The sequence below is a fragment of the Cherax quadricarinatus genome, chromosome 5 (genome assembly GCF_038502225.1).
Source record: "Cherax quadricarinatus isolate ZL_2023a chromosome 5, ASM3850222v1, whole genome shotgun sequence".
Taxonomy (NCBI): domain Eukaryota; kingdom Metazoa; phylum Arthropoda; class Malacostraca; order Decapoda; family Parastacidae; genus Cherax; species Cherax quadricarinatus.
Window position 1 is genome coordinate 36,549,670 of NC_091296.1, and position 16,788 is coordinate 36,566,457.

The 16,788-nt window shown below is 43.4% G+C and overlaps 1 protein-coding gene across 1 annotated transcript in view; it reads right to left on the reverse strand.

The window, feature by feature from the left end:
• Window positions 1-13,085: 13,085 nt before the first annotated feature.
• LOC128684658 (queuosine-tRNA galactosyltransferase-like) overlaps window positions 13,086-16,788 on the reverse strand; it is a 46,277-nt gene continuing 42,574 nt past the window's right edge. Inside the window, exon 6 of the mRNA XM_053770936.2 lies at window positions 13,086-13,376. Coding sequence (XP_053626911.2) covers window positions 13,296-13,376 — 81 coding nt within the window. The 3' untranslated portion in view covers window positions 13,086-13,295. The remainder of the gene's footprint in view (window positions 13,377-16,788) is intronic.

The following is a 16,788-nucleotide window of genomic DNA, read 5'->3' on the forward strand; positions in this document are numbered from 1 at the left end:
ATGTTGTCTGGTCCCACCGCCTTTGAGGTGTCAAGTTCACATAGCAGCTTCTTCACCTCCTCCTTGGTTATGTGTTCCTCATCCAGCACTTGTTGGTGTACCCCCCTGTTCTGATTTCCTGGAGTCCTACTGGTTTCCACTGTAAATACTTCTTTAAATCTCGTGTTGAGCTCCTCACCTACCTCTCGGTCGTTTCTTGTGAAGTCCCCATCACCCTTCCTGGTCCTTGACTGCTGTTTTCCTCCTGATGTGGCTATACAACAGCTTTGGGTCAGACTTGACTTTCGATGCTATGTCATTTTCATATTGTCGCTGAGCCTCCCTTCTTATCTGTGCATATTTGTTTCTGGCTCTTCAGCTAATCTCTTTATTTTCCTGAGTTCTCTGTCTTCTGTACCTTTTCCATTCTCTACTACACCTAGTTTTTGCCTCTCTACACCTTAGGGTGAACCAAGGACTCGTTCTGTTCTTCCCATTATTTTTGTTTCCCTTGGGAACAAACCTCTCCTCTGCCTCCTTGCATTTTGTTGCCACATAGTCCATCATTTCTTGTACTGGTTTTCCTGTCAGTTCCCTCTCCCACTGAATGTCTTGCAGGAAGCTTCTCATGCCTGAGTAGTCCCCCCTTTTGTAGTTTGGGTTTTTCCCATCCTATTCCTGCTACTCTCTCCACTTGAAGCTCAACTATGTAGTCAAAGTACAGAATCACATAATCACTAGCTCCTAGGGTCATTTCATACATGATATCCTCGATGTCCGAACTACTCAAGGTGAATACTAGGTCCAGTCTTGCTGGATCATCCTCACCTCTCTCTCTCTGGTAGTCTCTCTAACATGTTGATGCATGAGGTTTTCCAGCACCACATCCATCATCTTGGCTGTCCATGTTTTGGGACCCCCATGGGGCTCCAGGTTTTCCCAGTCAATCTCATTGTGATTGAAATCACCCATAACTAGTAACTTTGCTCCCCCCATGTGTGCTCTTTTGGCCACCTCGGCTAGTGTGTCGACCATTGCTCTGTTGCTCTCATTGTATTCTTCTCTTGGCCTCCTGCAGTTCTGTGGTGGGTTGTATATTACTGCAATTACCACCTTATGTCCCTCAGACTGAATCGTTCCTACTAAGTAGTCCCTTTCGCCCGTGCCATGCATTCCTTCCATTTTCTCAAAACCCCACTGGTTTTTAATGAGCAGTGCAACTCCTTCTCCCACTCTCCTCCCTCTGTCTTTCCTGAGGATTTGATATCCATGTGGAAAGATTGCATCTGTTATTATTCTGGTGAGTTTTGTTTCTGTGAGTGCTATTATGTCTGGGGATGTCTCCTTGATTCTTTCATGCCACTCCTCACACTTATTTGTTATTTCATCTGCATTTGTATACCACACCTTCAACTTCTTTTCTAAGACTGTGGTCTGGGGGGTATATTGGGGTTGGCAAAGTGGGACACCTGATAAGGAACTATGGGTGGTTGCTGTTGGGGTGGAGTTTGTAATGCAGTGGGTGGGGGCATTGGATATGGCATGGGTGTTTTGGTTTAGAATATTTGGTTGCACTGGGGTTGACCTGGTTGGGGGGCTTCTATAGGAAGTTGTGAGGGAGGCTGTATTTGATCTTCTTCCTGGGTGTGGGATATCCTGTCTGTCTCCTCCATCCCCTCTCTTTCCTCCTTTTGCCTTTGTAACATCTCTCTCAGTTTCTGCCTTTCTTCTTTTGTTCTGTCGCAGTCGAGATACACCTTCCTGTGTGCCAGCATGTCCCTTAATCTTGCTTTCTCCTGCAGGATCCTGTTCCAAGTCGATTCTGCCTTGAAAGCCACTTTCACTGGCCGGGTTCTCCAAAAATTTTCCAGCTGGGTTATGTCATCTTCTCCTGTTGCTTTTATGATGCTTTCAGTTGCTTTTTTTCCCCTTGTTTTCTTGCTTCATATGTTTTCCCTTCAACTTCCTGGAGCCCATACACAAAGACTGACCTCTCCCTTTCATTCTCCCACTGCGTATCCTTGTGTATCCACTCATTCAATTTAATTTCCTCCATTGCAGCTTTCCTTTCTTCAGCTTCACTCAGTGGCCTGTCATTTTCCCTTCTCGGCTTTCCCTTGGCTCTTCTGTGGTCTGTTAGGGCCTCCACATATAGCTTAGCTCTTTCATTTACTACAGTCTCCTCTGATAGAGCTTCTACATGCAGTTTTGCTCGTTCTTTCCCTACAGTCCCCTTATTTGTGACTGAGGTAGCAGTCTCTGATGTCATTCACAAAATATTCTTTAGTTCTTTAGGCTGTTTCAGATTTCTCAGTTCCTCTTCTAATCTCTGTATCCTAGCCTCTGCTGCTATGACTTGCATCTCACACTTCCTGCTTTCCATATCTATCCTCTCTTCCATTCTCATGCTAAGTTCTTCTAGTTTCTTTTCCCATTCACGTTCCCTTTTTGTGAGCTCTGCTGCCCAATCTTCCTTTGCAGATTTATCCTCCTGTCCCTTGGTTTTCCTTCCTGCTCTCTGGCAACCCATTTTTTTATTTTGATTGCCTCAGAATGGAAAACTTGTGTAATTCTGTGTATTAGGTTAGTAGTGTGTTTGTCCGAGTGTGTGGGGGTAAGGTAGAGGAGGAACTGTGGACAGTGGCTATATGGAAGAGGGGTGGAGAAGGGGATTTAAGTGGGAATATGGGGAGTGAGAAGGAGGGAGAAGCAAGGGGAGAATGGGAGAGGTAGAGGGGGGGAAGGAGAGAGAGGTGAGGAGTAGGAGGATGAATGAGAGGGGGGGATCAGGGGAAGGAGTGAGAGGCTGGTGGGGGAGGGGGGAGTGTATGTGTGAGTCTGTATATATGTGTGTGTGTGTGTGTGTGTGTGTGTGTGTGTGTGTGTGAAATTATGTGTGGGTTTATTAAGTGTCTGAAAAGTAGGTGGAATCGTGCTTTGGAGTGTTACGTGGAGTCTCGGTGGTCACTTATCTGACCACAACCTCTTGTGACCTGACCCCTACCCTCCTGTGACTTGACCCACACCTACTTACAATGCTGCCCTCTATGCTTTTCCTACCATCTAGGCTTATAGTAACTTACTCGCCTTGTTCCATAGATTACCAATTGCTATTCCTTATTGAGTACTTGAGTGCCTATTCTTTATCGTGCTAGGAGAGTTGGACCATTCACAATCAGCTTGGCGGTTAATTGGAACCTGAAACCCCACACCCAAACAACCACGCATAGGTGATTACAGTACTTCCAATGCAGCTGTACCAGCCTGTAAATTGTCCAGCTCAATGTGACGTCCTGGCGTAGATCTACCTCAATTTCTTCTCGTTATATAATGTACCCTATTCACTGTATTTCTTTCACTGGTCACACGATTATTTCACTTTATTATCTTTGTGAAGGCTTACTCAGCCCTGTAACAGCTTCAGACAGTATTACCAAGGCTGGCTCCTCCTCAGGAAAATTAATGAATAGAAAAAGAATAAAAACTGACAAACATAAACACTTTATTATTAAAAAATTATAAAATACTTAAATATGAAATATTTAACCTACTTTAAAGAAAAATGAAAAATGAAAAATATAAATGATATTTAACTTCAATGCTAATATGTACAAGTCAACTTGGGTGTCTGATGTTGGTGACACTGCGTGTTGTTGAAATTGTGGCTGATGATGTGAGGGGGGGGATCACAGGTGTTGGTGACAACCCAACGGCTCGTTCTTCACAGAGTCTATAGCCGTGAATAATCAGTCCAGATGACAGGAAAGCAGGTTCTTTACCACTGCAATGATGAGGGGTTATGTCCTGCGACTGCATACATATAAACAGGTAGGTAGATCCAACATGGGACGCCTCGGCACGTTAGTCCATCTCCTTCAATACTTCTCGTTGCTTGGCAGGTGACCCAATCTGTCATTCCAAGCTGGAAAGAGAGACAGATTACCCACTGCTTAAGAAATCATTCCCCATGATAAGTACAATACCTAAAAGACGTGGTGATTATTAAAACATTTAACATAGATCAACGCTGAAAGGACTAAGTTTATTATTGGTCAAAAGTGAAGCTTTCAACCAATAAGTCCACTAGAATATTAGCAGGCATGTACTTACAGTACTGCTAGGAGCTGTGAGTCGAGTGATTACTGTTTGACCTGAGCCCCACACGTCACCTTTCGGGGTGGGGGGGATAGCGGGAGCTAGACTTACCCTACCTTAACAAGTAGCTGGCAATCAAACTATTGTTACCATATACTCTCTTGCTACTCCTATCTGTTGAACTTTTCCCTCACAATCTTTCTTGGGTGACATGTGGCAACGTCGCCTGAGCACACACACTAGCCTGCCCGCTCTTACTGTGCCACCATGTTTTACTTTCTAGATCACTTACAAGACTGTGGCTCTCCCCACACTTATGTGGCTCAGGCAGATTGTAAATCGCTTCAAGGAATTGTTCACTACCTTGACACATTTAGCAACCCTTGCAGAACACTTGGGTAGCCCTCAAAAACACTTATATTCGCGGAGCAAGGAAGGCGTGACTCGTGCACGTGGTGTGTGTGTGTGTGTGTGTGTGTGTGTGTGTGTGTGTATGTCGTGCCTAATAGGGAAAACTGGTCAATTAGCATATATCAAAAATAGCACAGGTCCTAAGACCGACCGCTATATGTGTGTGTGTGTGTGTGTGTGTGTGTGTGTCCTCACCTATTTGTAGTTGTTTGTATATAAGAACATAAGAACATAAGAAAGAAGGAACACTGCAACAGGCCTACTGACCCATGTGGAGCAGGTCTATGTCCCCCCCCGGATTAGACCAATGACCCCCCCGGATTAGACCAATGACCCCCCTGGATTAGCCCAATGACCCACCCAGTCTGGTCACCTCCACTCAAGGATGGAGCACTGCACCAGACCCAATAGCACAAGCTAGTCAGGTCCAACTCACACCCACCCACACCCACTCATGTATTTATCTAACCTATTTTTAAAACTACACAACGTTTTAGCCTCAATAACTGTACTCGGGAGTTTGTTCCACTCATCAACAACTCTATTACCAAACCAGTGCTTTCCTATATCCTTCCTGAATCTGAATTTTTCCAACTTGAAACCATTGCTGCGAGTCCTATCTTGGCTGGAAATTTTCAGCATGCTATTTACATCCCCTTATTTATTCCTGTTTTCCATTTATACACCTCGATCATATCCCCCCTAATTCTACGCCTTTCGAGATAGTGCAGATTCAAGGCCCTCAGTCTATCCTCACATGGAAGATTTCTGATACATGGGATCATCTTTGTCATCCTCCTCTGTACGTTTTCTAGAGCATTTATATCCATTCTGTAATACAGTGACCAGAACTGAGCAGCATAGTCTAAATGAGGCCTAACCAAGGATATATAGAGTTGAAGAACAACCTGAGGACTTCTATTATTTATACTTCTAGATATGAAACCAAGAATTCTGTTAGCTTTATTGTGAACACTAATACACTGTTGTCTTGGTTTTAGATTACTGCTAACCAGAACTCCTAAATCCTTTTCGCAATCAGTAGTATTAAGATCTACATTATTTAGTTTATATGTGGCATGGTTATTTAACTGTCCAACATTTAGAACTTTGCATTTGTCAATATTAAACTGCATCTGCCACTTCTCCGACCATTGCATCAGTCCATTCAAATCATCCTGGAGTGCTCTAGTGTCCTCATTAGAATGAATTTGACGGCCTATTTTGGTGTCGTCAGCAAAGTTGCTTATGTCGCTATTTATTTCCTCATCTATGTTGTTTATGTAAATTGTGGACAACAACGGGCCCAACACACCTAAAGCCAATAATAACCCAACAAAAAGCTGCAGTAAGAATAATCACTAAATCCCATCCCTGGCAACACCCCCCCCCCACTCTTCACAGATCTAAACTTACTCCCTGTTCAGAACATCCACACTTACTACTGTGCAATCTATATCTACAGGACCTTAAATTCCAATATTAATCTTGACCTAAAATGCTTTCTTGATAGTTGTGACAGGATCCACAGGCATAACACCAGACACAAACATCTCTATGACATTCCCCGTGTTCGACTAAACCTTTACAAAAATTCAATGTATTTCAAAGGACCTGAAATCTGGAACACCCTACCTGAAAACTCTAGAACTGCAGACACATTCATCACTTTCAAAACTACAGTTAGAAAACATCTTATCTCTCTGATCCACCCCGACAACTAACTACATGATAACCACCTGGTGGATCACAATTGCACTCACTCACCCACTGACTATAAACCCAGAAATACTAATCTTACTCTTAAAATAATAAATCCTAACTAGTCATAAGTTTGTCTATGATACTCCAATATAGACACTTTGTATTGTGCCAAAACAAAAGCATTCACATTGCTAAACTCACAAATTATGATGTAGTCACTTAGCCTTAATACCATAATCTGTAAGGATTTAATGTTAAGAATTAATCTAAGTCTGCCCGAAATGCCTAGCCATGCTAGGTGTCCTAGTGGCCCCCTCTGTAATTAGTATTTTATAACATGTAAACCACACAATACCCAAAACCTGTAAACCCCACATTGTAACCCTTATAGAGAATAAACTTGAATTGAATTGAATTAAACACTGACCTCTGAGGAACACCGCTTGTGACGTGCCCCCATTTATGCAAACTCTCTGCTGTCTATTTGTCAGCCATGCCTCTACCCAGGAAAAAATTTCTCCTCCTATTCCATGTGCCTTAAGTTTCCTCAATAGCCTCTGGTGTGGAACACTGTCGAAAGCCTTACTGAAGTCCATATACACAATATCATATTCATTACCATGATCTACCTCCTCAAACACCTTAGTGAAAAAAGTTAGTAAATTCCTAAGACAGGAATGCCCCTTTGTAAAACCGTGTTGAGAATCATTAATCAATCTGTGCCTGTCAAGATGGCTACGAATTGCTTCGGCAATTATTGATTCCATAAATTTTCCCACTATGGAGGTAAGGTTTATTGGTCTATAGTTCGAAGCCAAGGACCTGTCACCTGCCTTGTAAATAGGTATTACATTTGCCATTTTCCACTTATCAGGCACTATGCCAGTTTGTAGTGATATGTTAAAAAGATTAGCCAAAGGTATGCTAAGTTCCTTTTTACATTCCTTTAACACCCTTGCAAACAGTTCATCAGGACCTGGGGATTTGTTAGGTTTTAGTTTCTCTATTTGTCTAAGGACCATGTCACTAGTTACCGCTATCGTACATAGTTTATTATCATCCTGTTCTACATAATCTATTATTTCTGGAATATCGCTAGTATTTTCCTGGTTGAAAACTGAGAGGAAGTAGGTATTAAGAATTTCACACATATTCTTATCACTGTCAGTGATCTGACCAGAGTTACTCTTAAGTGGGCCAATCTTGTCCCTAATCTCACTTCTGTATACCTGAAAGAAACCTATTGGGTTAGTCTTTGAATCCCTTGCGACCTTAGCCTCATAATCCCTTTTTGCTTTTCTTATTCCTTTCTTTATTTCTCTCTTTAACTGAATATATTGATTTCTTAACTGCCCATCCCCTCTTTTGATACGCCTATATATGCCTCTCTTTTGACCAATGAGATGTTTTAATCTATTTTTCATCCATTTGGGATCATTTTTGTTAGATCTAATTTCCCTACTCGGAACAAAAGTTGTCTGGGCAGCTAGAACTATGCACCAGAAAACGTCATATTGGCAACCAAGATCACCTACCTGACCCATAGTCAGGACATCCCAATTTAGCCCACCCAAGTAATTTTTCAGTCCCATGAAGTCGGCCAAGCGATAATCTGGGACAGAGATTTGATTGCAGTTATCTGGGTAATTCCATGATATATTGAAACTAAGTGATTTGTGATCACTTTCCCCAAGCTCATCATTAACCTCAAGATTATTAATTAGTGAATCTTTGTTGGCAAGAACAAAGTCAAGCAGATTGTTTCCTCTAGTTGGTTCTGTCACAACCTGTTCTAAAAAGCAATCCTGAACCGTATCAAGAAAGTCACTAGACTCAAGATTTCCTGTCATGTTGTTCCAATCAATTTGTCTGAAGTTAAAATCTCCCATTATCACAACATTAACCTCAAGATTATTAATTAGTGAATCTTTGTTGGCAAGAACCAAGTCAAGCAGATTGTTTCCTCTAGTTGGTTCTGTCACAACCTGTTCTAAAAAGCAATCCTGAACCGTATCAAGAAAGTCACTAGACTCAAGATTTCCTGTCATAGTGTTCCAATCAATTTGTCTAAAGTTAAAATCTCCCATTATCACAACATTTTCATATCTAGATGCCTTATGAATTTCTTCCCATAACAGCTTACTGCCCTCCCTATCAAGGATTGGGGGGGCCTATAAATCACACCCAAAATTAATTTGTCACGTCCCTCGAGAAACTGTAGCCAAACCGATTCTGTGTTCGATGTTACTAATCTTATATCATGTCTAAGACAAAAATTTAAATATTCTCTGACATACATCGCCACACCACCACCCTTCCTGTTGACCCTATCAGTGTGGAATAGTTTATAACCCTGTATGTTGCATTCAGAAGGCATTTCTCTATCTTTCAGGTTGAACCAGGTCTCTGTTTTACCAATAATATCTATATTACCGACACTTGCAAGTAATTTTAGCTCATCTATCTTATTTCTTAGACTCCTACTGTTTGTATAGTAAACCTTAAGGAAGCTAGTCGTTGCCCTCTACTATCTCTCTTTGTTTGTTGATCAATTAATTTGCCATTACTAGCAACTTTATTTTGAATATTGTCTTTTGAACATATCCCTGAGGTATCCCGATAATAACTGCTGTTTTTAACTCTAATGCTGCCGCCTGATTGTTTCCCACAAACACCCATACCTCTTTAATCTATCAGTTTAAATTCCTAGACAAGTCATCAATTACCCTCTCAACTGAATTGGCTAATGCAACCACTCCATCCCCAGAGAGATGAACCCCATCCCTTGCATGCATATCACGTTTGCCAAAGAAAAGGTCCCAGTTATCAATGAATGGGATTGCAAGTTCCTTGCAGTACCTGTCTAGCCAGCAATTTATACCAGTTGCCCTAGACATCCATTAATTGCCCACCCCCTTTCTAGGCAAGATACTACATATTACTGGGATCCCTCCCTTAGACCTAACTACTTCTATGGCTAACCTGTACTTATCCAGCAGCTCCTCTCTCCTGCCCTTCCCAATGTCATTACCCCCAGCACTAAGACAGATAATGGGCTTGTTCCCATTACCTGCCATAATGTTATCCAACCTGCTGACTAAGTCACCAACACCAGCTCCAGGAAGACACACTCTCTGTCTGACCTTTCTGTCTCTGTTATAAAATGCACGTTCCATATATCTTACCTGAGAATCGCCTACTATTAAAATATTCTTACCTTGATTAGCAGGGGAATCAGTGGTACCTTCAACCTCACTAACCACTGAAGTACACTCGTCTTGGAGAACAGAGAATCGATTTCCTACCTTCACATCTTCTCTATTAACTCTCCTCATCTTCCTTCTTCCTGAACTGTGAGCCACTTGCCACTTAAAGCGGCTGCCACTATCACTGCTGGTGACCATTCCTTCCTTACCAGCTAAATCCTTCTCACACTCGCTCCCAAACTCATCTGTGCGATGCTTCAGCCTCCTATTTTCCTCCTAAAGAAGTAGAATCTCCTTCTTCAACACTTGAACCTGATATATATATATATATATATATATATATATATATATATATATATATATATATATATATATATATATATATATATATATATATAAACACTGATCTCTGGCCGAAGGAGACTCGAACCTACGAACCTTTACCATCCTCACCACACTGGACCAATACCTTGGCGCCCAGCTCACGCTAGACGTTGATCCAAGGCAGCTAGCTTTCAGGCGGGAGGCTTACGTTCTCGATCTGATATATATTTGGAGACTGACGAATGCATGAAAAGACGACTGTATGGAAGTGGAAATATACCCGGGAAGCAACAAAAGAGAATATTGTATGTGGATGAGAGGAACACTAAGAATAATGTGTATGTAGAAGCCAGAATTCAAGGTTCCCCAAAGTGATCAAAATCAATCCCTAAGGGACGATGGACTATCGAAGAGATAGATAAATGGCTTGGGACGTATTTTGAGTTGTACATCTGTGATCTTCCACCTCCCCATTGCCTCTCTCATCTCTCCTGTCCCGGGAAGGATATACGTACATGTAGTATTCCTGTTCGTTTCACATACTGACTGTACTTCCTCCCCTGATGCTAAATACCTCCGGCTTTCTGCAGTGGTAATTCGTCCATGGTTGAAGTTTGTTATAGCCATGTAAATGCAAATTTAATTAGGCAAAATAACAGACCAAACCTTAAAGAGCATGGTGACTTAGAACTAAAACTCACCAATCACCAACCAAATATCAGTGGTCTTCTTGACACTCATAAGATACATCCATCCAATTAATGATATCAAGAGTTTTATTAAAAAAAAACGATTTGAATATTACCCATTTTTAAGAAGTCAGTATTATTATTATTATTATTGTTCGAAGTGCTATTAGTTAAAGTATATATTTATTAAATTATTTTCATAAAATTAATGTATGAGGATCGACGAACAATCTTAAACTCCATGAAGAGGTCGATTATCTGAAGAGTTTGGGGACCCTTGATCTAGATGGTCGTGTGGACATTGCTAGTTGTTGTATTTGGAGAACAGTTCAGTGTATATCATTTGCCATAATCTTAGGAAAAATATATTGGATATAAACACACGAGGTAAGACTTTTGTAGTCCTTTATTTTTTTCTCGTGGAACTAAAGTACAAGAAATTCAGCCTTTCTCAAGGGAACTTTTAATGATACAAGATTTAGAAAACTTTGTATGATTGGGAAGAATAATGATGCGCCTTTTATGCATACATTTAATTATTTGAGAATATTCCATTTTCCAAATAGTGTACAAAGATTTGATTTAGGCCTAATACATAAATCCACATTTCCAGTGGTTGCACAAAGTAGATATTGCAAATTTATCCTAAGATAACCCCAAAAAATTAAACAGTGTGTCTTAAAAAAGGCATTTTGGGCAGAGCAAAACTGGAAAGAATACTACTTAATACTGTAAAAAAATATACAAATGTGGAGCTGATTTAGTTTATAAGTTTAAAATAAAATCAGTTACAGGCAACGTAAAAATATTTAAATTTTGGTACTAGTTAAACAAGAATTAAATAGTACGGAGGTTATAGTGGTAAACGTATAACAGATAAAATTTAGTTTCCAAGATCATTGAGTTGTGTATTACATGGAGTCGTTACCAGAGGTCACCGAACCTGCGGCCAGGTCTCAGACCTGGCTCCTGCTCTGGAACCTGCGGCCAGGTCTCAGACCTGGCTTCTGCTCTGGAACCTGCGGCCAGGTCTCAGACCTGGCTTCTGCTCTGGAACCTGCGGCCAGGTCTCAGACCTGGCTTCTGCTCTGGAACCTGCGGCCAGGTCTCAGACCTGGCTTCTGCTCTGGAACCTGCGGCCAGGTCTCAGACCTGGCTTCTGCTCTGGAACCTGCGGCCAGGTCTCAGACCTGGCTCCTGCTCTGGAACCTGCGGCCAGGTCCTAGACCAGGCCTCTGCTCTGGAACCTGCGGCCAGGTCTCAGACCTGGCTTCTGCTCTGGAACCTGCGGCCAGGTCTCAGACCTGGCTCCTGCTCTGGAACCTGCGGCCAGGTCCTAGACCAGGCCTCTGCTCTGGAACCTGCGGCCAGGTCCCAGACCAGTCCTCTGCTCTGGAACCTGCAATCACGTCCCAGACCAGTCCTCTGCTCTGGAACCTGCGGCCAGGTCCCAGACCAGTCCTCTGCTCTGGAACCTGCAATCACGTCCCAGACCAGGCCTCTGCTCTGTTGTGCAAGAAAGGTATAAAATACCGACAATATGAAAGTTAAGACACATGTGCAACATCTGGATATCTTTATTGTAGACGTTTCGCCATCCAGTGGCTTTATCAATACAGATTCTAGGACATAATAGGAAGACAGTAGAACTATATACAAAAGATGAGGTAATCAGTCCCTCGGCCTTGGAGTTAGTGTTCACAGCATCGTGGTGGAGGCACATGTGCCTCTGCTCTGGAACCTGCGGCCAGGTCCCAGACCAGGCCTCTGCTCTGGAACCTGCTGCCAGGTCCCAGACCAGGCTTCTGCTCTGGAACCTGCGGCCAAGTCCCAGACCAGATCTCTGCTCTGGAACCTGCGGCCAAGTCCCAGACCAGGTCTCTGCTCTGGAACCTGCGGCCAGGTCCCAGACCAGGTCTCTGCTCTGGAACCTGCGGCCAAGTCCCAGACCAGGCCTCTGCTCTGGAACCTGCGGCCAAGTCCCAGACCAGGCCTCTGCTCTGGAACCTGCGGCCAAGTCCCAGACCAGGCCTCTGCTCTGGAACCTGCGGCCAAGTCCCAGACCAGGCCTCTGCTCTGGAACCTGCGGCCAGGTCCCAGACCAGGCCTCTGCTCTGGAACCTGCGGCCAGGTCCCAGACCAGGTCTCTGCTCTGGAACCTGCGGCCAAGTCCCAGACCAGGTCTCTGCTCTGGAACCTGCGGCCAGGTCCCAGACCAGGTCTCTGCTCTGGAACCTGCGGCCAAGTCCCAGACCAGGCCTCTGCTCTGGAACCTGCGGCCAAGTCCCAGACCAGGCCTCTGCTCTGGAACCTGCGGCCAGGTCCCAGACCAGGCCTCTGCTCTGGAACCTGCGGCCAAGTCCCAGACCAGGCCTCTGCTCTGGAACCTGCGGCCAGGTCCCAGACCAGGTCTCTGCTCTGGAACCTGCGGCCAGGTCCCAGACCAGGCCTCTGCTCTGGGACGTGCGGCCAGGTCCCAGACCAGGCCTCTGCTCTGGAACCTGCGGCCAGGTCCCAGACCAGGCCTCTGCTCTGGGACGTGCGGCCAGGTCCCAGACCAGGCCTCTGCTCTGGGACGTGCGGCCAGGTCCCAGACCAGGCCTCTGCTCTGGGACGTGCGGCCAGGTCCCAGACCAGGCCTCTGCTCTGGAACCTGCGGCCAGGTCCCAGACCAGGCCTCTGCTCTGGAACCTGCGGCCAGGTCCCAGACCAGGCCTCTGCTCTGGAACCTGCGGCCAGGTCCCAGACCAGGTCTCTGCTCTGGAACCTGCGGCCAAGTCCCAGACCAGGCCTCTGCTCTGGAACCTGCGGCCAAGTCCCAGACCAGGCCTCTGCTCTGGAACCTGCGGCCAGGTCCCAGACCAGGCCTCTGCTCTGGGACGTGCAGTTAACTGAAGTGAAAATAGTCAATGCCTTCCTTGAGGTTCACTGAAGCCAAATTAGCCTCAAATACCCCATCTGTCAGCTCCTGAAATTAAGAGGGAAAATAAACATGATGAACCACCATATAAAACGTTTCATTTTTTTTTATAAGAGGCATTTTAGCCGATTTTTTGTTAAATAAATATATGTGTGCTTTAAATGTATAATTCTAGTGTTAAAAATTATGAATAATGTAAAAACGACAAATGGAAATTGAGATGGATGAATTGTATTAGTCAAGGCGGGAGAGCACAGCCCATCAGGCAGCCACTACTACACAATATACTAGTGCAATATGCTGTCTAACATACTAGTGCGATAGTATTACCTGGAGAGAGTTCCGGGGGGTCAACGCCCCCGCGGCCCGGTCGTAACCTACTAGCACATTATCCTGTTTTAACTACTAGTACACTGACTTGTTATAATATTATTGTATAATAATATGTTATACTAATACACTGATATAACAATATGCTATAACTTAGCAGTACAGTGATGTGGTATAACATACTAGTATAATACGTTATAACATTCTAGTATAGTGTCATAACATAATAGTATAATAGTTATATTATATAATCATGTTATAACATACTAGTTCATTGATATACTAGAACACTGATATGCTATAACATACTAGAACACTGATATGTTATAACATACTAGAACACTGATATGTTATAACATACTAGAACACTGATATGTTATAACATACTAGAACACTGATATGTTATAACATACTAGAACACTGATATGTTATAACATACTAGAACACTGATATGCTATAACATACTAGAACACTGATATATTATAACATACTAGAACACTGATATGCTATAACATACTAGAATACTAACGTTATAACATACTAGTACACTAATATGTTATACTAGTACACTAATATATTATAACATACTAGTATATTAATATGTTAAAACTTACTAGTACACTGGTATGCTATAGCATACCAGTATAATAGTGTCATAACATACTAGTACACTAATATAACATACCAGTATATGGGGTGATGACTGAGTGGAGAAGGAAGGGGACATTTCATTATTGTTTTAAAGGTTTTATAAGGTTTTATTGATGGATTTTGTTTTTCTTGGAACTATAAAACCACTGAGTAACTTTCATACATCATAGAACAGCAGAACATTGCAGATGTATCCAATTTTGCTTATTAAAATAAAAACACACACACACTAGTAGCGACCAGCGAATAGACGGGCCAGGAGCTGTGAATCGACCCTTGCAAAGACAAATGGGTGAGAACACACACACACACACACACACACAGTAAACGAAATGATGGAATACGTAACAATAAAATGAAAGGAGACAGAGGAAAGGTTTGTTCCCAAGGGCAACAGAAATAATGGGAAGACCAGAACGAGCCCTTGGTTTACACAACGGTGTAAGGAGGCAAAAACTAAGTGCAATAGAGAATGGAAAAAGTACAGATGGCAAACAACACAGAAAACTAAGGATATTAGTCGAAGAGCCAGGAACGAGTATTCACAGATGAGGGAGACCCAGCGACAGTACGAAAACAACATAGCATCGAAAGTCAAGTCTAACCCAAAACTGCTGTATAGCCACATCAGGAGGAAGACAACAGTCAAAGACCAGGTGATCAGGCTGAGGAAAGAAGGTGGGGAACTCACAAGAAATGACCAAGAGGTATGTGAGGAGCTCAACAGGAGATTTAAGGAAGTATTTACAGTAGAGACAGGAAGGACTCTGGTAAGACAGCACAGAGGGGAACATCAACAGGAAATATACCAACAAGTGTTGGATGACATACAAACAACTGAGGAGGAGGTGCAGAAGCTGCTAAGCGACCTTGATACCTCAAAGGCGATGGCACCGGATATCTCCCCATAGGTCCTTAGAGAAGGAGCAGAGATGCTGTGCGAGCCACTAAACACAATCTTCAATACATCCCTTGAAACTGGGCAACTTCCTGAGGTATGGAAGACGGCAAATGTAGTCCCCATTTTTAAGAAAGGAGAGAAATGAGGCACTAAACTACAGACCTGTGTTTCTGACGTGTATAGTATACAAAGTCATGGAGAAGATTATCAGGAGGATAGTGGTGGAGCGCCTGGAATGGAACAAAATTATAAATGACAACCAGCATGGATTCATGGAAGGCAAATCCTGCATCACAAACCTTCTGGAGTTTTATGACAGGGTAACAGAAGTAAGACACGAGAGAGAGAGGTGGGTTGGTTGCATTTTCCTAGACTGCAGGAAGGCCTTCGACACAGTTCCTCACAAGAGATTAGTGCAGAAGCTGGAGGATCAGGCGCGTATAACAGGAAGGGCACTACAATGGATCAGAGAATACCTGACAGGGAGGAAACAACGAGTCATGGTACGTGAAGCGGTATCACAGTGGGCGCCTGTGACGAACGGAGTCCCACAGGGGTCAGTCCTAGGACCAGTGCTATTTTTGATATATGTAAATGACATAATGGAAGGGATAGACTCTGAAGTGTCCCTGTTCGCAGATGAAGTGAAGTTAATGAGATGAATTAAATCAGATGAGGATCAGGCAGGACTACAAAGAGACCTGGACAGGCTGGACATATGGTCCAACAACTGGCTCCTTGAATTCAACCCTGCCAAACGCAAAGTCATGAAGATTGGGGAAGGGCAAAGAAGACCGCAGACAGAGTATAGGCTAGGTGGACAAAAACTGCAAACCTCGCTCAAGGAGAAAGATCTTGGGGTGACCATAATACCGAGCACGTCTCCGGAGGCACACATCAACCAGATAACTGCTGCAGCAGACGGGCGCCTGGCAAACTTAAGAACAGCATTCCGACATCTAAACAAGGAATTATTCAAGACCCTGTACACTGTGTACGTTAGGTTATATTGGAATATGCAGCGCCAGTTTGGAACTCTCACTTAGCCAAGCACGCAAGGAAACTAGAGAAAGTGCAGAGCTTTGCAACAAGACTAGTCACGGAACTAAGGGGTATGTCCTACGAGGAGAGGTTAAGGGAAATCGATCTGACGACGCTGGAAGACAGGAGAGTTACGGGGAATATGATAACGACCTATAAAATACTGAGAGGTATAGACAAGGTGGACAGAGACAGGATGTTCCAGAGATGGGACACAGCAACAAGGGGTCACAGTTGGAAGCTGAAGACTCCGATGAACCACAGGGATGTTAGGAAGTATTTCTTCAGTCACAGAGTTGTCAGGATGTGGAATAGCCTGGGTATTGATGTAGTGGAGGCAGGATCCATACATAGCTTTAAGAAGAGGTATGATAAAGCTCACGGAGCGGGAAGAGTGACCGGGTAGCGGACAGTTGACCAGGGCTGGGTCCAAGCACTGAGACAGGCCGGCCAACCTCTTACGTATATTGTTCAATGTTATCTAACTTTATCTAAGACTGCAATAATGTAACATTGCATTTTATTTATGTGAAAATT